This window comes from Cavia porcellus, unplaced genomic scaffold, assembly GCF_034190915.1.
Source record: "Cavia porcellus strain 051 isolate PalLab524CR breed Dunkin Hartley unplaced genomic scaffold, mCavPor4.1 scaffold_1, whole genome shotgun sequence".
Taxonomy (NCBI): Eukaryota; Metazoa; Chordata; class Mammalia; order Rodentia; family Caviidae; genus Cavia; species Cavia porcellus.
The window spans coordinates 166,864,338-166,890,590 of record NW_026947484.1 but is presented as its reverse complement, the minus strand read 5'-3'; the positions used below and the strand labels follow the sequence as shown (position 1 = coordinate 166,890,590).

The 26,253-nt window shown below is 50.7% G+C and overlaps 1 protein-coding gene across 3 annotated transcripts in view; it reads left to right on the top strand.

The window, feature by feature from the left end:
* The first annotated feature begins 1,254 nt into the window (after positions 1 to 1,254).
* Gsn (gelsolin) overlaps positions 1,255 to 26,253 on the top strand; it is a 39,723-nt gene continuing 14,724 nt past the window's right edge. Inside the window, exons 1-4 of one of the 3 annotated variants that reach the window (XM_005007950.4) lie at positions 1,255 to 1,341; positions 18,272 to 18,476; positions 19,009 to 19,163; positions 25,235 to 25,396. In XM_005007950.4, the coding sequence (XP_005008007.1) occupies positions 18,281 to 18,476; positions 19,009 to 19,163; positions 25,235 to 25,396 (513 nt within the window). In that variant the 5' untranslated portion in view covers positions 1,255 to 1,341; positions 18,272 to 18,280. Of the gene's footprint in view, positions 1,342 to 16,653; positions 16,818 to 16,896; positions 16,936 to 18,271; positions 18,477 to 19,008; positions 19,164 to 25,234; positions 25,397 to 26,253 lie in introns of those variants that run through there. The other 2 variants (XM_003478834.5, XM_063259726.1) reach the window with 2 other exon arrangements.

The following is a 26,253-nucleotide window of genomic DNA, read 5'->3' as shown; positions in this document are numbered from 1 at the left end:
CAAAACCTCAGAGATACAGCAGACAGAATCTTTGTCTCCAAGGCACCTACAGTCCGGCAGGGGCAAAAGATCGATCCTCAGTCCTGGATGCTGCTGCTGTGCTGGGTGCTAAAGCAACAGAGTGATTATAGAGCAACACTTAAGCAAAGAGGCAGGAATGCGATGCATGAACAGCTGGGTCCCCAAGTTACTTGTGTATAGGGTGAGAAACATACAGTTTACAGGCACAAGCTTTAATAATCAGAGTAAACATGCTTTTTTGTGTGTGTATGTGTATGTTTTTGAGATAGGGTCTCATTATGCAGCTCAGGCTGGCCTTGGGCTCACTTTGTAGCTCAGGCTGGTCTCAAATTTTCAATGCTCCTCCTGCCTCAGCCTCCCAAGTGCTGGGATTAGAGGCGTGTCCCACTGTGCCCGGCAACACACACATTTTAATCTTCTTGATAACCTTGATTAGAAGTAGCTTCTAATCCTATCCCCCTTGAACGTAGGAGGAAATCAAGGCTTAAAGACATGATGTTGCTTGCTTGGGTTACATAGGTAGTTAAGTGAGGGGCTAGTTTGTAGAACTCCAGAGTACTGAATCATAGCTCTGAGGTTGGCTGGATTAAATGGGGTAGGAATTTTAGGCTGGATTAATAGAGACATATTTCTAGAATGATGGAGACAAGAGTTTTCCTTGCCTTGGCCTGGGTAGATCTTGTCTGATTATCTAATTACAGGTCTTATGCTGTCAGTAGGGAGAGGGTCTGTTTGGAGCCAGGAAAGAGGTGAAGGAATTGGATACCCTCAAGTTAGGAAGAATGAGAAGAACGGGGATACACATATAGAGTTTTCCGAGTCCTTCAGGGAGCTAGGATTGCTGTCTTTAAGTCTCTGAGGAGCCTCTGGGGAGCAGGGGGACAGACCAATTCTGGGTGATTCCGGAGAGCAGAGTGAAGACCAGCAAGTGCAGGCATAGGAGATAAATTTTTTATTTTTATTTTTTGGTACTAGGAATCGAACTCACAACCTAGTACTTGCCAGGCAGGCATTTACACCACGGAGCTAAAATCTTGGCAGGAGAGAGATTTTAGCATCCTAAGGTCGATTCATTTAACCCACCAAAGTCTCCAACAGCACAAGTTAGTTGCCATGGTAGGCAGTAAGCATCACATCGTGAGAGATGTGAGAGTAGGAGCTGAAATATTAAGTGGACTCAGTGAGGTGACCTATACCCCCTTGATACTGAGATTCTGGGTGCTTTGTTTTCAGGTGCTGCTGACTCCCCCGTCCAGTGGTTTGGCTGCAGTGGTCACAGCATCTCAGAAACCGCTTTCTTCTCACTCACAGCCCTGAGAGGTAGGTGCACCGATGAGCCCCCTGACCCCAACCCTGGCTGCCCAGGGGACTGTGGGGGCCTGTGGGGTGGAAGCAACCACTTCTGGCCTCCAAAGGGATCCCAGGGTTTTGCTCATAAGGCTCAGAGCCCGTGTCTGTTGGCTGCCTCATTCTATCCTTGCCTACTCTTGAGAGGGAAGCTAGGCAAGGGTTACCTGCAAGAAAGAGGGAGGCCTGCCTGGTCTGGGTGCCTGGCTGCCACCCTGGCTATGTTCCTTGTTTGTTGTGTGACTTCAGGAAAGTTGCTTTCTTGCTCAAGGCTGCTGACAGCTCTCTGTGAAAAAGTAGATTCCCCAGGAGGAGTCATGGCAGGAGGAGTCCTGTCGAGTCCCCGCCCCCAACGGAGGTGAGAAAAGCTGGGGTGTGGCCTCCAAGTTCCTTGCTTGTTGATCCTGGGAAAAGCACCTGAGAAGTGTAGGCAGATGGCTGAGTCATCGGGGCTTGGCAGGGTGGGGCTCACCTGGCTATCAGATTTCCAGGTGAGCAGCTGCGTGGGTTGGGGGACAGGGCAGAGTGTGGAATCTTGGATTGGAAGCCAGGAGACCTAGTTTTCTTCTCAGCAGGGACCTCAGTTTCTCCACCTAGAACATGGGCACATTAGTCTCACCCTGTCCCCCTGACAAAGTAGGCATGAGGACCACTTGAGCCCCTAGATGCCAAACGGCTGTGAAACAAGAAGAATTCCTCGTGGGGGACAGTCTCAGCACCAAGGTAGAAGTGAAGCTCTCATTGTGCAAGGAGCCTGGAAAGCTCATGATGTCACTGTTAATGGCCAAAAAGAGAAGGGAGGAGTATGCATGCACCTTACTCGGACCTTACTCCCCTGCTGCTGCAGTCTGTGGGCTTCTGGGCAGTGATGCAAATGGACTGCAGTTGGAGTTGTTCCTCTTCCATGCAGCTTAGGTGAATGGGCTTTTTGACGGTCCCCAGGGGGTTCCTACAAGACCTGCTGTGCCCAGAGATTGATCTTTCATCAGCCGCTGCCACGAGCAGGCCACAGGGCCATATCTGCGTTTCCACACTCCTGTTTTTGCATCTCGTAACGCCGGTGTCTCAAAGTGATCTGTCAGTAGTGTTCCACTCTGTTCCTGGCTTTGTAACAGCTTTTGGACTCATCCTCTGCCTGCCCCACTTCTGCAGGCCCAGCAGGGCCAGGCTGATTCAGCCCCAGCTAGGTAACTGTCACCTGAGAGCTTTGCCTGTTCACCTGTTGTGGCTCTGTCCACCTTGTGCTCACTTCCATGAACTTTAGGTCAACCACGGAGACCTTGGCTGCTTTTTCCTGGCCCAGTCCTGAGACCTTCATCTCCTGCAGCTCTGGGATGGTTCCTTCTTCTTCCACACCTCCCTCCTCTTAGTTTCTGGCTTTTTCCTCCCTCTCTGATTTTCTCAGTCAGACTTTGTTTTTCTGCCTTAGATGTTGAGCACTGTCCTGACCACCTTGTCTTGAGTTGCATACACAGAATGGGTTCATTCACTCATTCATTATTCATTTGTTCATGAATTCATTTAATGGCTATTTAGGCCCTGAGCTGGGTGTAAGGAAATTAGCAAAGGACAGGACTTCTCCATCTTGCCTGGGTATTAATTACAGTGGATCAATATACTCAGCACAGATTCTATCTCTCCTCACCTGTGATGATGGGTACGGCTGGTGGGAGAGGCAGGATCTTGTCTGGACAGACCAGAGAGGCCTCCCTGGGAAAGGAAGGAGAGAGGAGACACAAGATGAGCAGGGAAGGGAACAATAACAGCCTGGACCCAAGACTCAGAGGCAGGGGAGAGCCTGAGAATCTTTGTGGGACTGAAATCAGACCGGGAGGGCAGCCAGCAAGTTGGGTATGGAGGGAGAAAGCCCGGGACAGCCAGATCATGCCCCTCTTCAGCTTGGATTTTATGCTGGGCCACTGAGAACCACTGGGAGTTTGCAAGTATGGGAGATACTTAAATAGATTTTGTTATCAGAACCCTTGAATGGGATAGACCTAGGGACCATCCTGATGAAGCCCAAGGCTGTCATTTTTAGTTCATCTACACCAGGGTGTCCCAACACTGTACCTTAGTAGGAGGCTTGGCATTGGACAATCCTAGGAAATGTCCTTTCCCAGGATTCTCTTGATTCCTTGCATTTTTCCACTGCCCAGTGCACTCCTGCTTACTTCCACATGGAGAGGGAGGTGAACCAGCACGCTCTGCTGTGGAGAGCCACTCTAATCCAGGAGGGAGAGCAGTAGCCCATGCCCAGAGTACATTGGGACAAGTACCAAGGTCACCCAGGATGCCAATGAGAGCTTTCCCTCCTGGCCGGCTCAGTACTGACCTGAGAAGGGGGAGTCGGGCACTCCAGAGTGCAGGGCTGTGTGTACAAAACTGTGTCCACCTGGAGGAGCCCTGTGCAGGGACCAGTGAGCAGCATGTGGGGAACGGGCTGGTGGTGTGCCAGGAGAGGATAGGGAAAGCAGGGTTGGACCTTGAGTGCCAGGTTTCGATACTATAGATGCCAAGGAGCTATAGATGGGTCTTGAGCTGGGGAGCAACTTGACAGATGAGATTCCAGTGCAGTGAGTCCATGGCAGGTAGAGGGAAGGCCAAGTAGAAGGAGCAATGCTGGAAGCTAATCAGAAAGTCTTGTCATGCCCTCATTACACACAGCAAAATGCCCGGTGTGCCTCCCTGATCCTTGCTTTTATTCTGTTTTGCCAAATTATCCCATCAGTCTGATGTTCAGGCTGTCACTGGAGCACTGGATATAGTTAAACCCTGGGTTCAGGCAAGCTTCACTCCAATCTGGATTTGATGCGTGCTCTTTAATGAGTCCCTCAGTCCCTCTTGGCTTCATTTTCATCTGTGAAATGGGTGCTGAGTTGTTGAGAATTTCATGATAGGCACGTAGAGTCTTTAGTATGTGCTTGGTCCAGGGCTTGGCCAGCTCATCTTTTTTTTCCTATTGGGTGGTAATGGCCCTGTCCGTGTCATAACCTGCCCCAGGGGAAGCCCAGCTTTTTGGCCTTAAATTCGTAATCTGCACTAGAAACAAGATGTCCCCAGCATTCTCCACGGAAGGCTTCAGTGGGAAATGCCTTTGGCACTGGTGTCTGGCTCAGGACCAGGCACAGAGGGGTTGGATCACATCTTAGTTGTCTCTTTAGACTTTGCACACAACACAAGGCTGGCTTCTCATGGCCAACTGGCTGGGTTCTCAAAAATGTTAAACCAAAAACAGTTTTTTTAAATTAAAAAAGTATAAACTTTTGAGCACCAGCAACTCTTGTTGTGGCCAAGGATGTGGACCCCAGAGAGGGATGGCAGCCTAAACAAGGTCACCCCAGCCATATCCCCAGGACTTTTCACTCTACCTGGACCAAGTGTTTATTGCAATTGTAATTTTTTAAATGCTAATAATTTAAACGTTCCCAAGTTGACTGGGGGAGGTGTATCAATGGCATGAGCATTTTGAAGGAGCATCCTAGGTAGAAAGATTTAAAGGCATCATGTCCAACCTCCCTAATTCACATTTGGGGAAACTGAAGCCCAGAGAAACATTGTGGCTGACCCACAGCTCAGGGTCCTCAGCCGGTGGGAGGCTGAAGAAGAGCCCCAGCCCCAACTCCTCAGAGGAGAAGGCGGGCTCTTCCTCCAGCCCCCTGTCTCATGTAGAAGAAAGCCAAGCGGAGTGTGAACAATGGTTTCCCAAGGAAGTTTTGGTGTTTCATTGTGTTGGGCATAAGGACTGCTTCCGGGACTGTGCACGCCCATGATGTCTGTGGAGCCAGGCCTGGCACGGCTATTTAGGGCTAAACCACAGGGTCCTATTTATAGGCCAACGTGATTAGGCTGGCCTGCATCAGGGGGCCCTTCTTCCAGCCCAGGCTTAAAGGCCAAGGAAGTAAGAAGCCCTTGGAGGTAGCTGTAACCAATGGGTGAGTAGCAAGGGACCTGGGGTGGTCCCCAAAACCTGCTTAGAGGAGGGTTGGCAGGGGGTCTGAGGGAAAGCAGTCAGGGTGTGTCCATGGTATCCAGCCCAGTTGTGCTTTTTCCTGTGTGGGCCACACCTCCTGCCTTGCCCTCTGCCCTACTGGCTGGCTCGGGTTATTCCTGCTCACCCTTTAAAGCTGTGCCCAAAGGTCCACCCCTTTGTGGGGCTCCGCCAGGCTGTGAGCTCCCTCTTTGTGCTCCACTGCCCACAGCCACTCCACTTGAGCGGTTACCTTTGTTCATGCATGTGTGTCCCTCGCCCCACCCCACCCCCAGACTGGGAAAAGGCAGGGCCTGACAGAGGAAGAAGAAAGGAGGAAAGTGGTGGTGACTGAGCACATGTCGAGGCCACTCACCTCGCATGCCTGGTGAGACCTCATCTGCATGCTTCTCTGTGTAGTAGGTATCGGTAAAGATGTGCAGAGGAAAGAGACAGGCTTGAAAGTGAGATAGCCCTGGGTTTTAAGCATGCTTTCTTGCTGTATGGTCTTGTGCTAAATCTCTCTTAGCCTCAATTTCTCCATCTATAAAATGGGATAAGGTCAGCCATGGGTTTGGAAGATACTTCAACAAGACAGTACTTATGAAGGTGTTCTTGTGATGCCTGGTCCATAATGAGTTTCTCTGTGCTGTAGGAATGTTGTTTAACAAATGGGGAAACTGAACCTCTGAATAGTGTCTTATTCAGACCTTCATATAAGTCAGTGGCCATGAACAGAGCATGTCTGGGGCTCTCTGGCTTGACACTCTGTCTTCCCTCTCTTCCCCTCCGCTCCCCTCCCCAACTCCTACCCCCCTGGGCCTATCCACTTCCCCAGATCAGGGAAGCTTTGTTTGGGGATTGTTTTTCCTAAGAAGTTTCCCCTGTGGTGCCACAGGGTGACTCAGAGCCCTGAGTCATAGGAGGATGAGGACAGGGGGAGGTGTGGGAGGGAGGTGGAGGGAAAGGAGAGAAGGGAGAGGGAATGGGTGGGGATCTGGGCTGGGTTCTCTTATTGCTTGATCAACTAGGCCTGTTTGTATTTGGTGTGAAAGAAAGTTGGTGGGTTTTGCTGAGAGGTCCCAAATCATGGCTGATCCTCGGAATCATGGGTCCCCGGATCCCACATGTATGGAGCCAGAGGCTGAGGGTGGGGCCTGGGAGCTCTTTGGGAGAGTCTGCTGCATGCCTGGTTGGCAGAGGTGTCTAGGAACCACCTTGTGGTGCTGGTGGCCTCAGATTGCTCCCAGGTGGGCCTGTTAGTAGCGAGCTTCCCTGCCAGAGCCGGCCTTTTTGCTGAATGCTTTGGCTGAGCAATAGAACTATAACACTGTTATAGAACCATAACACTGGTTGATGAAATTTACGTAAAATTTACATACATATGATTCTCTCATTTTCATGAATCCAGTAATTTTCAGTAAACTCACACAATTACACAACCTTCTGCAGAATCAAGTTCGAGAACATTTTCATCACCCCAGGAAGGTCCCTTGTGATGTCCTAAACCACCCCATAGCCAACCACCAATCAGCTGTTCTCTGCCCCCTTGAATGTCCAGACCTGTGTTCTTCTCCCAGTTTTACCCTTTCTTCCCTGCAACCTCCAGCAAACCATTGCTCTGCCCTGAACTGTGGATTTCTCCTCATGAGGCAGCCATTCCACCCTCTCTGCAGTTTGTTTCAATTCCTCCAGTGTGCACAGTGTCTCAAGTACTATAGGAGCTGGGGACAGGTGAGCTCAGAACACAGCACCAGGATGTTTGTGACAGTCCTTGCCAACAATGTAAAGCACTCACTGTGTGCCAAGCACTGGGCTGAGCACCTTCACTGCATTATCTAGTTTAATCCTCATGAAGCCTATTTGGGTGATGTTAATATCACTTGCATGATAGCTAAAGAACTAATGCTCTAAGAAGTAACTTTTGCAAAATCCCATAGGTGCGAATGGGCTGAGTCCGTCCTCCTAACTGCTGCCTTAACCATCAGACTGCGTTCCCCATCCTCTCCCCCTGCATATGTGAATCATGGAGTGAGGGACACAGTTTGTGTGTTCAGGTTTATGGCACCACTTTCAGGGCACAGGAGCTGGTCCAGTGGACATAGAATTGGAAGGCTGGCGTGCAGTAGAGTAGATCATATAGCAGAAATGACATGATACGTGGAGCATGATCCAGGAAGTGAGCAACATGGGATGTGGTTACAGTACAGACACATAGAACCGGCCCTGGTGTGTGATATATGTGAGTTGGGCATCATGCCATGTATGTGATGCAGAGACACGGTCCAGTAGCATGGCACTGGAGATATGGCAACTGGTTCCTAGGCCACAGTGGGACCCTTTCTTATCTGGGTTTTTTCTTGTCCATGCCTGGGGTCCAGCAAGCAGCAGTAGGAGCCAATTTTCTCCTCCTTGAAAAGCCTTGCCCGTTTTTTCCCCTTCTTCTCCCGGCTTCTTTGGGTGTCAAAGAGTGGGAGTGTCCCAGAGGAGTGGTGCCGCCTAGAGTACCCCCACCACTCTACTAGCTCAGACGGTGTCAGGGCACAGGGCCAAGTGCATGGTGTAGGGAGAACCTGCAGGCCCCAAATCCCCTTATACACAGCCTGCCAGCATTGGTCGGGGCTGGAGCTGGGTAATTTTCCTCTCCTCTGTCTTCCGTGGCAGACAGCTGCTGCTTTGCCCATGGAGGGGAGGGACTGGAGGACTTGGATTGCAAGAAGTAGTGTCCTGAGCCCTGCGGGCATCTGAAACTCACTACTTTATTTTGTCTTATGTGCACAAAGGGCCTTAGGAACCTGATGGGAGGGAAGACTGAGCCACAGAGAGAAGAGCTTGCCTAAGGACTCAGGGCGGGCAGAGCCCAAGGTAGCTCCCAGGTGTCCAGGGGGCAGGAAATGGAGGTCACATAGAGGCCAGGTTAGGTGAACCCATTGTTGGGGGTCAGTAGGCAATGAGTTATGGGTGTGTGGGTCCCCGATCATAGAGGAATGGGCCCCACAGCCCTGACTTCCTTCTCTCTACACTGGGGACTATGGAGGGTCTGGAGCAGGGGGAAGATAATATAATCCCTATGCAAAGCAGGCTGAGTGGAGAGAGAGCTTCAGTCAATGAGGAAACTGGGGTGATGATTCCAGGAACATATGGGACACCGAGCCAGGACAGTGGCTGGCTTGTGGGTCTGGGATGGGTGTGAGGTAGGGAGCGTGAGGTTGAGTATCTTGGCTCAGGTTTTTAGATACTGTCCTAGGGGTTGCCCAGAGGGCTCTAGAAGCCTCCATAGGTCAGGCATCTGTGGAATGGTGCTGGCAATTGGCCTGTGCCTGGATGCCAGTGCAATCCAAGTGCACGTATGGAGAGGAGGTGGTACCCACTCCCGAGCTTCTTCCTGCTAGGTGTTGTGTTTTGTGTGTGGGCTCCTGCACTACTCTTCCTGGTGGATGTGATCACCCTGTGTGCTGCGAGAGAAAGGAGGCGAGTCCAGTGCTCTACCTAAATCAGTAGGGATTAGTAATTAAAGGGATTAGTAATACTGAAAGTATTTTTGAATCTCTGATATAGTGGCTCAAAGTTCAAAATAAATTGAAGACTCTCTCATGCTGCTATATAGTGTTTGGAGTTTCTCTATTTCTGTTAATCTCTCTTGTGATAGGAAGGGAACTCAGGACCTTTGGCATGATAGTTCTTAAAAGATTAGTGCACTTAAGGAATATAATTTGATGTCATGGGGCCCATGTAGATTATAAAAAAAGATTTTACAGTGAAGCAACTGAACATAGCCATCACCTTGCAATAGTTACCCACCCTGTCGATTTTGTGGTGAGAATCACTAAAATCTCCTTATTTAGCATGACTGTCAAAAACAATTCAGTTTGATTATTTAATTCTCATGTTGCTCCTTTGACCTCCGGACTTTTTCACCCTCCCTACCTGTTACTTTATATCCTCTAACCTTCACCTCCTCATTGAAGTTTTCAGTAACTGATTTTTTCCTTCGTACCGAGACTGAATCTAGAACCTTAACACTGAGCTCCATTGCCAGCCTTTTTTTGATCTCTGTCTGCTTGCCCCTGTCTATCTATCTTTCTGCTGTCTGTCTGTCTATCCATACATCTGGAGACAAGATCTTCCAATGTTGCTATATTGCCCAGGCTGGAATCCAAATTGCAAACCTCCTGCCTCAGCCAACTAGTGTCAAGTTCTGGCCACTTTTATGGACATTGGAACGCAGAGCAATCGAGCTCTTTGCCCAGTGTTATCCAGTCAGGGCATCTGGACAGGGATCCAGAGGCTTTATTTTCTGGAAGGGAAGAATGGGCTAAGTTCAGGCTCTTGTGTGGGCTTCAGTTCTCTCCTGAGATATTTCCTCATCCCTGGCACCCGCCACAAGCCCACGTCTCTGAGCCATGGCTGGAGCCCTCCAGTCCTCCTCTGCCTTGTGTACAGGGTGGGTTCTGGGGCTAGGGAGCCAAACACATGCTGGGGGTCATCTTTGGATGACAGGGCTACTGAGCACGGTGCCAGAGGCCCTTCAATCCATCAGACACCCCTCAAGAGAGGAGTCCTCACCCCCTGTACAGAGAAGGAAATTGAGGTATTGCAGAAGGTGCTGATTGCCCTAGTGGCCTGCTGATAGGATTTGGGGCTCTTGTCAGATTCATTCCTGAGCGTGACCTGGTAGTTTATTTGTTAGAAAGTCATTCAGCTCCACTCTGTTGGTCATTTGTGGTACCTCGGCCTCATGGAGACTCATCATGTGTTGTCTCTCCTTTTCTCAGCACCTGGCCCCTTCTGTCTTTCCTGAGAGCTCTGCCTGCAGGCTACAGACCAAGATCCATGCTGAAAATGGGCACATGCTTCCCACCAGAGCCCAGCATGGAGAGCATTTGGGCTGGAGTTGGTTGACGAGGCTTGGGGACAGAGAAGGGCTTTATTTGGTGCCTGCAGCAGGAGGATCTGGTCCCAGCTTCTGTCTGGATGACAGTGCCATCCAGACAAGGATTGGCTTGGAGAGCTCCCACTGTCCCTGGTGGATACTGGTGAAGGTTGAGCTTGATCCTCACGAAGGCAGGAGGTGCCCTTGGCCAGATGAGCAAACATTGTTTGCTGTGTGGTGTTTCCTCATCCTTGAGTCCCAGGGACCACAGGATCCTGGACATTGACTGATTGTCACCAGGGCCCTTGTGGCCCTGGGTAGCCCATTGTCTCTCAGGAAGAGAAAGGAAGCCAACATTTTTTTCTAATTTTGTTATTGCGATAAAATACACATAACATTAAATTTGATTACTTCAGCTGTTTTTAGGTGTATGGCTCAATGCTTCTATGGTGTGCAGCCATCACCAGAACTCTCCCTCTTGCTACACTGACACTCTGCCCCTTATAGACAATGACCCTCCATTTCCCTTCCCCAGACCCTAACCATCATTGTTCTAGTTTTGGTCTTATGATTCTAACTACTCTAAGTACCTCATTTAAATGGAATCATTTACATTTGTCTTTTTGTGACTGGCTTATTTCACTTAGCATAACATCTTCAGGACCCATCTACATGGCAGAGTCTCTTTCTATTTTAAAGTTGAGTAATATTTTAGAGCATGTATGTACATTTTGCTTATTCATTCATCAGTGGACACTTGGGTTGCCTCTACAATCATTCTAGTCATTGTGAATGATGCCACTGGGAACCTGGCTTTTGGAAACCACTATTATTGGACATCTGTTTTACAAAAGGCATGGTCCTAGGATTTTTTTATAGTTATTTATTCTCATTGAATCATCTCAACTAGCATTTAAGAAAAGCATTTGCAGTCCAGGAAACTGAGTCTCAGAGAGGAGGAGATTCACCCAGATACCCATCTAACAGTCATGGACACTCTTCTCTCCACGTGCTCACTGAGGACTAGGCCTTGTGCTGAGCCCCAAATGTATTTTGCCTTATGAAATTCTCACAATGACCTTAGAAAGAAGGTGTTAGAATCCTCATTTATAGATGAGAAAATTGAGGTTAAGAAAGCCAAAGTGACTTGCTCAAAGCCACTCAGCTGGTAAGTTAATGAGTATAGATTAAAGACTTACACCTAGGCTTTTCTGGTAAGGCCTTTTCCCATAATCCCATGCGTGAGGCTACTCTTTTTGTTTCTTTCCCTCCACGGAGCTGCCATGCAGGTGGCTTCTGTAACACTGTCTCCTTTCTCGCAGATTTGTAGACTGAGGGTATCTCAGCATCCTCCTCTGCTGGTTCTATAGCCACAGTGTCTACACTGTGCTTCTTTTCCCTGCTGCTGATTTGTCCTTGTGCCTGGGCTCCCCCAGATTGGGGGGCCTAGACATAGGTTTTTGCAGCTATTTGGTTCCCCAGCTGCTGTTGAACAAACCTCCCAGGGAAGGGAGACTGCCTGCTGCAGGAGTCTTGGCAGCCAGGACCCATGGCTCATACTCATTGCCAAATCTCACCACTTACAGGGCACAGGGTCAAGAAGTGGTGGGGCCAGGCCTCTTCCAGATGTCCTGCTCTGGCTCTCAGCACTAGGTGGGGTTGGCTCCGGAAGCTGGGCAAGGGCCAGTGGCTTCAGTCCCTGGGATAGTTGACCTCCTGGGGGTGGCTTCAGCCAAGTCCCACTGGCCATCTTCCCAGTAGCTGTCCACACCCAGAATGGACCTGGCCAACGCAAAGACCTAGCTGGTCCTGACTGTAGAAACCCAGGCTTCAGCTCTAGCCTGCTTGTTGAGAGACCTGTAGAGATCTCTGCCAGGTACTTGTGTTGAGACAGTGCCCTCTTGTTCTTGGTGTCATCATCTAGAAAGAGATTAACAACATCATTGCTGATAAGCCCTGCTCTGTCCATGCACCTCAGCAGGCTTCTTCCCATTCCCCAAATAACCTGCAGCTGGGTATCACTGTTCCTGTTTACAAATGAGTGACCTGAGCCTCAGAGAGGAAAAGAACTTTCTCCAAGTCACACAGTCTAGCTGTGCTCTCAGATCTGTGCATTGCCTTTCTCTAGCACCACCATGCTACTTATTTATTGAGGGTACATGTTCCAAGTACAAACCTCTGCAGAGAGAAAGCAGGCTGTTCAGGAAGATGGGTGCTCACATTAGGGGAGCTCCTCCATGTGTTAGTACCATTCTCCCCACTTTCTAGTTAGGGAACCTGATGCCTGGGTTATAGAAGGCGTGTATACTGGGTCTTAAAAGCTCAGTGAGGTCCTGTCCAAATTCCCTGGGTTTCGTAATTGGCTCCTCTGTTTCCTGAGCATAGTCCAGAGGTTGTGTGCTCCCAGGAGGACCAGAGAACAGCAGTGAGCCCAAAGCAAACAAGCTCTGAGAGAGAGCGCTTCCCACGAGTGGCTGGCTGCTGGGAAAGCAAGAACTGCAGTGTTCCAGTGAGAGAACAGGGCGGTGTCTACCAGGCCCAGCCAAGGCCTTTTGTGCACTGTGGCCGTGGGTGAAGGGTGAAGCCACCTTCTCGAGGTCTGGTAGCCACCCTGAAAGGCTCACAGAGATCCAGAGACCAGCCTGAAGTCAAAGGCAGAAGATGACCCCGGGCTGGCAGTGGGGGTCCTGGGTTCAACCCCTGGGGAAGGGGATTGCACCTAAGAGACCAGGGCAGTACTGTGCTCCCGCCACTCCCTGGCAAACTCTTGAGAAGATGCCTGCTGTGTGCATGACCTTGGGCAGGAGCCAGGAGCAGCTGAGGTCAGAGGTCAAGTGGGAGGTACAGCAAAGAGCAGCTGCTAGGATGAACTCACTGAGGGAGGTCGTAGTGATGGGGCTCCCACTGAGTCAGGGAAACCAACCATGCCAGACCTGAGTGCTATGTGGCACCAAGCAGATGTGGCCTTGCCCTAGGGATGTTCTTCGGCTGTGCCTTTGTCCTGGACGCTGGAATCCCGTGTCTGGAGGGCTTTCTTGGTAGCTCTCCTGCCCCAGCCTGGGAGGTGTGATGGAAATAGCTTCCCCAGAGACTCCTGGATGCCAGTGGAGCCTGGGCTGGACTGGTCTAGCAACCGCATTCCTTTCCCTGCCTGGGATCTGCCTCTCCCTGCCTGGTCCAGGTGGTGCCAAGGCTCTTTATCTTCCTATTCAAAGCCTGGGTTCTGAAACCAGCCAGATGAGTGTCTGAATCTCAGGAGTGTCTTCTTCCAGCTAGGTGGACTTTCCCTCCCTAAGTCTCTGTTTCTCTGGCTGAGTCCAGAGGTGAGGTGGCACGATGCTGTTAGTGACTGCAGTGCCTCTTTTCTCATGACAGGGGCCCTGAAATATCTGACTCTGAAGGACATGAAGAGGTGGCCTGGCCTAGTGCCCCCATTTTGCAGGTGGGGATCCTAAGGCTCAGAGACATACAGGTTTTAGATATGATTGAACAGGGGATGCCAGGGCTAGAAATAAGTCTTAGAGCCAGATTTGGGACCTACCCTGTCCCACTTATGCAGATGCTGACACCAGACAAGGACAGTGAATTGCCCAAGTGTCCCAGGAAGTTGGTGGCAGAGGCAACCCTACCCCTGGGATCTTTCTCTTGCAGCCAAACCCTCCTGCTCCCCTGAACTCATGCCTCCTGATGCAGGCAGGGTAAGACGGTGTTGCCCTTTATAGTCTCTACTTGCTGATGCCCTGCAGCAAGAGTTAAGAGGCCCTGAGGCCCAGAGGCAGGAGCCAGGGCCGGGTCACCAGCTCACAGCTCCATGCAGGCAGAGCTGCAGGGACTTTGTGATCATTAACTTGGGGCCAGTGACCCTGGGCTGGTGGTCCCTGGGACCAAGGCGGAGCCATGGCAGCTATCTGTGGATCACCTACAGGGCAGGTTGGGGCCAGGCTGCTCTGGATGAGGCTGCTCAGCTGGATACTAAAGTGTCCTCAGGGTCACTGGGGGGGGGCGGCAGAAAGACAAGGAACGTTTTACTTCCTGCTCATCTGGATTTTGCAAATTGCCTAATGAGCAAGTAGCACTTTAAGTAAATGTAAAAAACTATTTCTTTTCTGGCTTCAAAACAAAACAAAACAAAACAATATTATAGATAAACTTGTAAAGTTTCAAACCTTAGAGCAATGCTTTTAAAAGTTTTCCAGCAAGTATCTTCATGTGTATTTGACATTCCATAGCCATTCACTCACTGCAAACACAGAGCCCTATGACTTTTAGTGATTTAATTGGTTGTTTATTCACCACCATAGTCAAGTGTTGGAATATTTTCACCACCCTTAAAAAGTTCCTCCCACCACCACCACCAACTGCACTGCTCTAGGTACGTCCCCTGCTCCTAGGTCTCAGAGTAAAAGCTTGCCTTCTGTGGTCTTCTACCAGCAAGTTGCCTTAATGATTTCATAAAGGTGCATGTGAAAGATAAAATAGAAAATACCACCCTTATTAAAGCGACAAGATGAACCACACTATATTTTTTCTTCCATAATTTGCTTTTTGCACCTGGAGACCTCTGTGTGCTTCTTGAGTGCTTACTATCTGCCAGGCACACTGGGATCTAGCTCCTTCCTCCTCAACCCCCACAGTTGCATAGTGGTCCATTGTATTGCTGCTCTGTAATTTATTTAGTTGAGACATTTGGTTCCTTTACAGTTTTCTTCAAACAATGCTCTAGTGAACATCCTTGCGTGTATATTCGACATTCCTCTAAATGATTCTGTAGGAAACATTGCACAATTTTGAATTTGGATAATCAAATTGCTACCCAGAGAGGTGAAATGGATTTGTGCTTCCATCAAGATCATATAAGCATGTGTTCTTTTCTTTTTTTTAACCATTCTCCAAATGGCTATGAAGGAAGGGACGACTGTGAATTAGGGTCAGGGCAACCTGCTACAGGCCTTGTAGACCGGTGTGAACTTACCTGACCATGGAGCCCTGGCATGCCTTTGGGGCTCCCTGCTGCCACTAGATAAAATCCGTACTTCATTGTGGAATGCAGACTCGGGGGCATGTACCCCTTCTTACTCCTGTGTATCAGACTATAGATTTCTTATTCCCTAGACCTGGCTCCCATTTGCCTGCCCTGTGCTCATGTGGCTCTGTCCCCTTGGGTGACTTTTGTTCTCAGTCTCCATCTTTCCAGATCTTCAAGGCCCAGGCTTCAAGTCCCCTCCTCCTTGAAGCCTCCTGGTAGTGGTGCTCCAGTCTCCGTGGTGCTCCCTGTTAGTGTTCCCTGACTCTGCTCTGGCTCCCACTCCCCCTTAAGTGGGAGGATGTCTTGGGTAGCAGAGGGCAAACTTCAGTTTGACTCCTTAAGCAGCTATCTGGAGCAGGGATGGGTGACCATGGCTGTGGGGAGAGGACCCTAACATTTACTCAGCTGTAGATTGGTTGAACCCCCCAGCAACTGCCGTGCCCATGTAGGTGAGGAGACTGATGCATTGGAAAAAGGAAAAAAAGAAAAATAAGAATTGAATGCAGGTCTCTGGACTCTCAGGGATGAGCCTCAGGGAGAAGACTCAAATCCTGTCTTCCCAGGAGGGCTGAGTAGTTCTGGTTTCAGATGGATATGAGCTTCACAAAGCAACAGGGCTTGTTATTTAGGGGCAGGAAGGTAATACTGAGTCATCAGCTAAAAGTCGGTGGCTGCCCCTGGGGAGAGGTAAATGGAGTCAAGAGGGGCAGCGTTGCATAACTATGTGACTTTAGATTTTGATCCAACTTTTAAAACACAAGATAGTTTAAGAAGGAAGGAAGGAAGGGGAAAGACAGGCCAGTTGGAGTAACAAAGACCCAGAAAGCCCAGGAGCTGGATCTTACTTGCTTCACTTGCCCCTAGCTGTGGCCGTGCTGGGGGTGGGATGGGGTGGGTGTGTCTCTGCCCAGATCCAGGGCTGCTAGAGTTCAGATCCTGGCTGTACCATTTAGTAGCTGTATACACACGGCTTGGCCACCAGCACTCAGTTTTGTCCTCTGTAAAGGGAATTGTGCACAGTACCCACTCTAAACAGGATGTTCTGATGTGTTAGCCAGCGCCAAATTTCACAAAATGTTCAATGTTGTTTTTTTCTGGAGACCTCAGGTGCAGGGAGCAGAGCAAGCTGGGTGGGTCAGGTTGAGTTGAGCTAGGCTCTCCTCTATTTAGCTGGCACCGAGTTAGCACCTGCTGTATGCCAGGCCCCCGTGCTGGATGTCCACCTGGGAGCTGGGGTGCAAGGAGTGACCGCACCTAATCGGGTCAGTCCCGGTGGGAACGCTGATGTCTTCCAGATCCGGACCGATCCCTGCCTCCCCGGGGCCCAGCCCTGCCCCGCACCCTCCCTGCGGGGCGGTCCCGGGCTTGGGCGGGATGGGCGGGCGGTTATTTAAGACTGGCGACCCAGGCCGAGGCTGCGGACAGCATCCTTCTCCCGCCGCGTCGCCGCCATGGTCCGCGCGCTGGTCCTGGCGCTGAGCGCGCTGTCGCTGTCGCTGTCGCCGTCTCCGGCTCGCGCGGCCACCGCGTCGCGGGGGGCGACCCAGGCAGGGGCCGCCCAGGGGCGGGCGCCCGAGGCGCGGGTGAGTGCTGGGGAGCTCGGGCCCCCGGAGTAATTCTCTATTGTAAGTTCTTGCAGATACAGCGCTAGGAAAAGGGCAGTAATTCAGGTCTAGAATGGAAAAACTGTTTTGTTGCTTTGTAAGTATCTCTTGCTGCTCCGGGCGCTGGCGGTGGGGCGGGAGCCGGGGCCTTCGCTGGCTGTTCCCCTCCCTGCAGGCTAACCTCACCTGGGCCTGACTTCTGTTCCTTGCCTCCTTCTGATTTCCCGCTCACCTCTGCACCTGGTTTCTCCTTTTCCTTGCTTACTTTCTCCTGCCCTAACCCTGACTTCCTCCACCTTTCTGATTTCTTCCTCCTCCTCCACTTCCTCCTCAGATTTCTCCTCTTCTGTGTCGCTTTTTCTTGTACATCTCTCCGCTGCTTGTTGCCTCTGCTGTCACTTACTGTCCCCTGTCCCTCGATCTTGTTTCCTTTCCTCCCTCCTGTGCAGCCCTGTGTGAGTCCTCCCTTTTTGCACTCTGCCTGGACTGTTCTCTGACTCCTCCCTTTTGGCTTTTGTTTACTTCTGCCGGATCTCCCCTCTGGCCTGAGGTGCCCCCCACCAGCACCAGCGCGCTGCCCGCTGCCTTTCTGCCTGACTCCCAGCCTAACTCTCCCACCGTCTTCAGCCCCTGTGCCGCATGGTGACAGCCTCTCCCCAGCCCTGACCACCTCCTCTCCACAGGCTCCTCCTGCAGACCCTGCTGCAGTGCTGGCTCCGACCTCTCTACCTTTTCCAAGAAATGCAATTGGGGGGGGGGGCAAGAGGGAGGGAGCAGACAGCGCAGGAGGCCGCTTGGGCCCCCCAGTCCTGTCATTGCTTGGGGGTGTGATGGAGTATGGGTGGGGCCTGGGCAAGCTTCCCACTATCAAAGAGCAAAAGCAAGCAGGCTTCACAACCTCAGGCCGGTCCGCTCTCCTCTGTGGGCCTCAATTTCCCCATCATGAGTGCTCCAAGGGCCCTTTCTAAGAGTCCTGAGGGTACAGGAAAGGAGGAGGTGGGCCCCCTGCGGACTTTCAGATTCATCACTGTCATCAGAAGGGTCCTGAGTGTGTGCTCTTGGAGCCTGGGAGAGTCCCTCTGTGCTGCTTCCTGGCTGGTGGTCCCTGGCAGAGTCACTTCACTGCTCTGCCCCCTAACTGTTGATACCAATGGAAGGGAGAAGGGAGGTAGAGCCTACTGCCACCCCCTACTCTCATCACCATAAAAAGCAGACGAGTTGCTGAGCCGGAAGAAGGACAGACACTGGCCAAGGCGCAGGACTTGGGGCAAAAACTCTTGCCATGTTTGCTAACTCTAGAAAAGGGTGGGCTCATCCCACCCACGGAGAGCTGGAGGCTCAAGTGAACTCTCTTGGTGCTGGAGCCACCCTCCCTCATGCCCGAGCTGCTTCCTGCAAAGCCCCTGCTCAGTCTCTGCCATGTCTCCCCCCAGCCCAGCAGCATGGTGGTGGAACACCCCGAGTTCCTCAAGGCAGGGAAGCAACCTGGACTGCAGATCTGGCGTGTGGAAAAGTTTGACCTGGTGCCTGTGCCGCCCAACCTCTATGGAGACTTCTTCACGGGAGACGCCTATGTCATCTTGAAGACGGTGCAGCTGCGGAATGGGAATCTGCAGTACGACCTCCACTACTGGCTGGGTGGGTGCCCCTGCCACCCCTGCCTGCCGAGGACAGCACAGGCTTTGGAGTTGTACCCTGGGATGTGCACAGGGAGCTACCTCTTTACCGAGCACTAAATATGTGCCCGTCCCTTTGCCAACATCTACAACCCCCAGAATGTAGAGCCAGCCTCTGCCCCTGACCCGGGGAACACCCTTCACTGCTGTCTCTGCAGCAGGCATGATGATACAGCCATACTGCCTCATATAAGTGTAAAACAAGTTTCTGTGGGTGACTTGGGTGTCCTGGCCCCTCCATAGCTTCCCTGGCTTAGCTTCCTGGCTTGTCCCCCATGGTCAGAAGCCTGGAGTCTCTGACATAGCTCTGCTCTGCAAAGCTGTGGGTCCTGCACTCCCATTATACAAATGAGTTTATGGAGGTTCACAAAAGACAGGGGCTTGCCTAGCTTCTGTGACCAGGTGTGGGCAACACTGGAGGCAGCAGCCTCCTTCTCCCCTGGGTTGGGACCACCTTTCAGAAGCCAGACTCATGCTGCTCTGACATCTCCTAGGCAACGAGTGCAGCCAGGATGAGAGCGGGGCTGCTGCCATCTTCACCGTGCAGCTGGATGACTACCTGAACGGCAAGGCCGTGCAGCACCGAGAGGTCCAGGGCTTCGAGTCGGCCACCTTCCTTGGCTACTTCAAGTCTGGCCTGAAGTACAAGGTGGGTTAGGCGCCTTGCTTGGTAGCTGGGACAGACACGCAGAGGCAGGGCGCACTCAGGTCTTCTTGTCCTTTACCTTATGAGCAGTGACAGACAGGCCAGAGACCAGGCTTGGAGCCAACCTGCCCTGTTTGAACCCTGGGCCCTTTTCAGCTGTGTGACCTTGGATAAGTCACACTACCTCTCTGAGGCTCTGGTTCCTTATCTCAAAATGAGAAGAAGCAAACCTTTCATAATGTCACAGGGTCGTCTTCCTAGCTCAGCAGTGTGGAACCGGGTTAGGTGAGTAGGTGGGGGACTCAGCCTTTTTTCTAGCCCTGGTGGGCTTGGGCTTAGTTCTCTTTCTGCACCCCATAATTCTTAATTCCTTACCTGTGAAGAGCCACTTGTTAGGTATTGATAATCACGTCCCCTTTGAACTTGAATTCTTAAAGAGCCTGGGACCAGAAGGAAGAGCTGTTTCCCTGAGCTCCCAGCCAGGTGGGCCTAAGCAGCGCAGACCTGGGAAGCCCAGGAGGCTGCACTGTAATATGCTGGGTGACCCTGGTGACTTCCAGAGCTTCCCTTTCCTCTCTGTGCAGAACAGCCAGTTGTTCCTGCCCTATAGGGCTGGCAGAGGCTGTGGCGAAGGGGTAGCTGGGAAATGCCTTCCATGGGGATTGGCTCCTTGGAAGGGCTTGGAGAAAGCTGTAAATTTGCAAAGCCGAAATACTCTTTGCCTGGAAAGGGAAGAAGAGAACACAAAGTTTGTTAATCTGCTGGACCTTCATATAAGAGTCCGGGTCTCTAATTTAATGACAGTTACAGGGAACTGAGGTACAGTGAAGTTAAGCACCTGACCGAGGGTCACATAAGGAGTTGATACTAGAGGTAGGACAAGAAACCAAGCTTCACGTATCCTAACATTCTTTCCACTAAACCAACAGTGTTCTCAGGGAGGCCTCAGCCCTCTTTGTGTACTAATGTACCAGGTACACTCAGAGAAGTCACTGCCCCTCTCTGGGCCTTGAGCTTCTTTGTGTCAGTAAGCAGTGACCCTGTGTTCCCAAGATGAGGAGGTAGGAGGGATTGAATGGTGGAAAGCACAGAGACCTGGATACACAGTAGCAAAGGGCAAGGTCAGTCTTGGAATGGCTGGGTGGAGACTCGCTTCCATCCTTGGCATCCGGTTAGCCCCACTGGCCCATTTACCAGCTGCCAGTTTACCTGTGCCCAGGCCTCCCCTACTCTCTTTTGAGCTGTGTGGCTCTGCCTTCTTCCTTCAGCCCCTTGGGCCCTGAAGAGGGAGAGGTGAGAAAGTGGGGAACCAGGCCCCTGAGCTGGACAAGAATCAGGTCTTCTGCAGGCCCTGGAGCAGGAAGTGGAAAGAGCAGTTGGTCAAATCAGACTGGGACTGAGGGGTCCCTCCCAACCAGCCCATCCATCTCCGTGTGTGTGTGTGTGTGTGTGTGTGTGTGTGTGTGTGTGTGTGTCCACCATCATCATTCAGTCAGCAAAGAGTTTTGAAGCCCCTGTACCTGCAGCACCTGCTTGCTGCTGCTGGGGGAGGCAGGCACTGTTTGGGGGGTACACATGAACTTGGCCACTGTGTTCAAGCCCCTATCAGTCAGACGGAAACCAGGGAGGCAGAAAGATGGGCAGCTCACGCTGAGCCCATCTGTTATGTCTGGGAGGAGACAGGTAGATCCCAAGCAGTCATCAGCTCTTCGAGGGGTTCCAGATCTAGCCAAGGTTTGCTCATCTTCCTGGCCTGTTTCTCAGGGACTAACTCAGTGGTTGAACAAGGTCACCGGTGTGGAAGGACAGTGTCACCAGAGTAAAGAAAGCTGCAGTGCAGATTTCACAGCTCATGAGACTTTTAGGACTGGATATGGATGCTAGGAATCAGAGCCCTTATTACAGGGTCTCATTTAACTCTCATGATAGCCTTTGGAGTGGCTGGTGACATTCCCATTTCATGGATGAGAAAGCTGAGGCTCTGTGGAGTGAACTAATTTGCCTTGTTCCACACAGCTAGGCAAAGGTCCTTATCGTGAAACACTTGTGATGTTTGCTGTGTGTCAGGGACATTCATGAGCATTCTGCCCATTAAAGTCATTTCACCGTATGGCGTAGTTACTTGGATTAACTCTACTTGTGTAAGGGGGACAGAGAACAGTTTGTCAAAGTCACACAACTGTTAAGTGATGAGAATTGTGATTCAACCCAGATGTGAAGGGCCTAGGACAGAGCTGGTTCAGAGTGGCCATTTCAAGGTTCTTGGGTCCTGGATGTGAACTTAGAAGGCCCAGATTCACAAGCCTCGCCACCCTCAGCCCCAGGGGGATTTTCTGGGATGCCCTTGACCATGTTCTGAGGGACATTCTAGAGGCTCAGTTCTCAACCACGAACCAGATTTGGGGCCCTGTCCCTGACTTGCCCCTGGTAGACTGGCCCCTGGTAGAGATGTGAGGTCTTAGGCTGGTCCTGTTTACTGCCTCCTGCAAGTCCTCAGGTTGCCCCTCACTTGGTAGGCCCAGCCCCAGGTTCCGCCTGGTGCCCTCATCAATTATAGATCCCGAGGAGCAGGCTGTTATGCAAGACTTGTTCCTGTGAAAGCCTCTTCTTGGGAGCCTTCTGACCTCAGAGTGTGACAAGGGGCAGGGAGGGGACAATAGGAGGGGCTAGCGCAGGACCTGGACCCTCTTGTTCTGTGACCACCCCTCCCCACCCATGTTAAAAGTCACTGCCCTGGGACTTGGTCAGAATCCTGTATCTCCCATCAGGCTCTGTTCCCTGCTTCTCCCTCTCTCCCCTCTGCCTCAAAAAGAGCCCTGGAAACCCCCAGGGCTCGGTTATTTGAAACCCTTTGTTTGGAATCTGGGCCTGGCTAAGTCCTGGGAGGTCCTGGTCCAAGAGCATAAATAACTGGAAACCCAGAAACTCATGGACACCTTTTTGTGGAAAAGGACCTCTGTGTTTGGAGGAGGAAGGGAGTCCAGCCCCAGTCAGTTTTTTCATTGTTTTCTAAGCAGTTTAACAGTTTCTCAAGTTTGTTTTTGTTGCTTGTTTCCCTTCTTACTATAAGAGTTGTGCAAGCATAATATCAAATGTCAAACATGACAGAAATGCCATTTTTAGAAAGTAAAAATTCCCCCGGGTTCAGCCCTTACTGGTACCGAATGGTGTTTGTTCTCTCTCTTCATGAATGTGCCTAGTTATTTATCTCGTCACTATAATTTGGAGAGGGATTCTTATCCCATTGAATTTTGTTTTAATAATATGATGCCAGTCTCTTTCCAGTTAATGACTACACAGTAAACAGCAACAATCCTAAAGGTTATAGTAAAAAAAAAAAAAGCTGGGCATGGTGGCAATTGCCTCTAATCCCAGCACTTTGGGAGGCTGAGGTAGGACAATTGGAAATTTGAGCCGGCCCAGATAATTTAGCAATTTAGTTAGACCCTGCCAAAAAAAGAAAGAAAGAAAAGAAGAATAAAATGAATATAGCTCATTGTTACGGCCTGAGTTTAATCCCAAGTACTACAAAGAGAAAAAATAGAATTATTTTTAATAGTAAATATGAGAAACATTAAATTAAAACAAAATTCTGTCATCTGCCTTTGTAGGTCTACTGAGGTCTGAGCTCAGAGCCTTTGCACTGAGCCACGTCCTCAGCTGTTTTTGAATTTTTAATTTTTGAGAGTCTGTCTAAGTCACTTAGTTGCCCAAGCTGGACTTGAACTTTTGATCCTCCTGCCTCAGCTTCCCCAACTACAATGCCAGGCTCACTAATGTCTTCTAAAAGCTTGCTTGCATTTATTTATTTCCAAGCCTAATTTCCTAGAGCTTCAAGTTTAAAGGAGTTAATTGGTCAGGAAACTCATAGCCACCACCATTAGATATCAGATATTCTTTTATATTTTATGCAGAGAATTCCTGAGAGCTGAGACCTAGGACAGAAAGTGATCCTTTTCCTTGTTTGAGAAAAAAAGTTTTCTGTTTTTTTGAAAACAAAAATAAAAGGCACTCTTGGAAAGGCAGAATATTCTTGAGGTCTGTAACAAGCAGAGGTCCTTCTTGTACTGCCATGACTCCGTGGCTCTGGGGAAGCGGTGAAGGGGCACTTTAAGAAAAGCTGAGTGAAGCCTGAGTCAGTGCTGCCTGGAGATCAGCATGGCTAACAGAAGGGCTCACTCCTGGAAGGGCCACCCGGGCAGGTGCTTAGGTCAGCGCTGACTTAAGACTTATGCTAGTACCAAGAAAGGACATCAAAGGCCGCTCCTGCTCCCAGCTACAGGAAGACATCTTTTTCTACTTGAAAGATGACTCAAGGTGCCTAGTTCCTCAGTGACCCAAGCAACTTTTGCTCTATGAAGACCTGGTGTTTTGGGAAGAACTTAGGCAGGTCTTGCATGTTCAGCCACACTGCATTTAAATCCTGGCGCCACTACCCACCAGGTGTAAGATCTTGGTTGAGCCCCTGGGCTGTGGTCTCCATTCTCCTCCCCTGTGAGATGGCATAACAGACCCTTCCTCCAGCCAGATGCATGCAAAGTGCTGGCCCCTGAGCCTCATCACTTCACACACTGCATCTTGCTTCCTGTGGGTCAAAGAGGAAGCCTGTTTGAAGCTGGCCCCCCTGACCTCCCTGCTCTCTGAGTCAGTGCAGCTCACATCAGATGTAAGCAGGGCTTTACAGAGGTGCCAAGGACGGGCAACCTGGGACACCTTCATTCTAGTCTTGTGGAAGCCCTCTGCTCCATCTCATGGGATGTGGAACTTGGGGAGGTACCAGTTTGTGTGCAAGAAGCCAGGATTTAACTCTAGACTTTGCCACACACTTGCGGAGTGCCTGTGAGTAAAGCCAACTTCTGCTGCAGTGGTATCTAAGGACTTTTTTAGGTCTGACTCTCGGGCATGGGGCCTGTGGGTATCTGGGGCTGACTGCTAGCTTCAAGAGAGCCCAGTAACTGGACATGATGGCACAGACCTGTGATTCCAGCACTCTGGGAGGCTGAGGCAGGAGAATCAGAAGTTTGAGCTCAGCCTGGGCAACTTAGTGACTGAACAAGATTGAATCTCAAAATAAAAAATAAAAAAAGAGCCAGGGATGCAGCTCAGTAGGAAGTTCTTGAGTTCAGTCCCCATTAACACAAAATAATAGCAACAAGACAACAACAACCCTCCACCCCCACCCCATCTTGCCTTGAACATGTGGGATGATGACAGGAAGCCCCTTGTAGGTCTCTGCTCCAGGACCTGATGATGATGGCAGGGGGCAGAGGATAGGTCTGAGGCTCAGAGAGGGGCAGATACTTCCCCAAAGGCAGGGCCACTGTGCCTTATCCACGACTGCCTCTGAAGGGTGGGTTGGGTGGGACTTGCTGCGGTGCCACAGGAGGAAGGAGACGGATGGTGTGATGTGGGCTGTGGTGGCTCAAGGAGACTTCCTAGAGAGCCTTGAAGGGTGGGAAAGATTCAAGGTTGGGTTAGTGCATTTCACAGAACATTTGAGCCTAGAGGCAGGATGTGGTGGAGAAAAGGAGTTCTGGACTCAGCAAGAAACGGCAGTGTGGTGTGAAAGGAAAAACACACAGCTGCTTTCATCTCAGGCCTTGCCAGAACCTTTATGATGCGTGGCATGTGTAGCAGTCAGGGGAAGAGTAAGGAGCATTCCCTGCACATTTGAGTTTGAAACCTCTTTACAGAATATCTGAGGGGAGTAGGGTGTCACAGGACATCCCTGGGGGGAGGCTGGTTTTAAGAAAGCAATGAAGCGTGCAGGGGTCTTTTAGTGGAGGATGAGAGTCAGTGGGAAGTGGTCTGCATGGAATCTCCTACTGCTTAGCTCTGTGACCTTGGGCGTATTTCTTCCTTTTCTGAGCCTCAGTTTCCTTTCTTGCAGTGGGCAGACGAATGTCCCAGTCCCAAATGATAACCGGGTGAGAGCCCTGTGCTGGCTAAGTGTCACTGTGTTGTTAAAAGACCAGTGATCCACAGGCCAGAATTCATTCCCTCAGTCCTGTATCTTGCTGGTCTGATTCTCTAGACCTCCCCCTTTAACCAATACTATTCTCCTGACCCCACAGAAAGGAGGCGTGGCTTCTGGATTCAAGCACGTGGTTCCCAATGAGGTGCAGGTGCAGAGACTCTTCCAGGTGAAAGGGCGGCGAGTGGTCCGGGCCACTGAGGTGCCTGTGTCCTGGGACAGCTTCAACGATGGTGACTGCTTCATCCTAGACCTGGGCAATGTGAGTCCTACCTGCCTTTCCCAAGAGTCACTGGGGTGCTCATGGCCTGGCCAGATCAGACTCTGGGAAGGTGGACACGCTTGAAGACAGATGTATGAGCATGGACAGGGCAAGTCCAGGGAGCAGCAGGCCACCGTGCACTGTAAGTTAGACAGAAACCCACATATAGGCAGGGGTTCAGCTGCATAGACCCCAACTATGCACACTCAAGCCCCCCGGCTTCATAGATAGTGGACACTGTGTACACACGCACCCCCCTCCAGCCCACATGAGCACAAACTCACAAGGGGTCATGGACAGATTCATACCCCAGAACTCACCTGCACACGTCCCTGGTGGTATATAACATCATGCCAGGATGTTGTGTAAGGCTTTACGAAAGGGAAGACACTGGATCAAAAACCTTCATCGGGGCTGGGGATTTAGCTCAGCGGCATAAGCGCCTGCCTTGCAAGCAAGCAGTCGTGAGTTCAATCCCTGGTACCGATAAAAACGAAAAAGACAAAAAAAAAAAAAAAAAAAAAAAAAAAAAACCTTCATCAACCCCATATAGCCCTGCTGCCTCTTGCAGTCCAGAATTCTCTCAGCAGCATAAATTAGTTTTGCCTGCTTCTGAACTTTCTATGCATAAAACTTTACCCTTTATATCCGGATTTCACATGGGTTTCAGAAGAGATGATCCATGTGCAAACTATAGCAGCGGGCAAACATCTCCATACACAGTCTGGGTGTGGTCGTACCAGTGACAAAAACATGTCCCCAGACCTGCACTCATGGCCCGGAGCTCAGGGATCACATCCACTGGATGTGGCCCCACTCGTGTGCATGCCCTGCCATTCCTGCCCTGTGCAAGCACA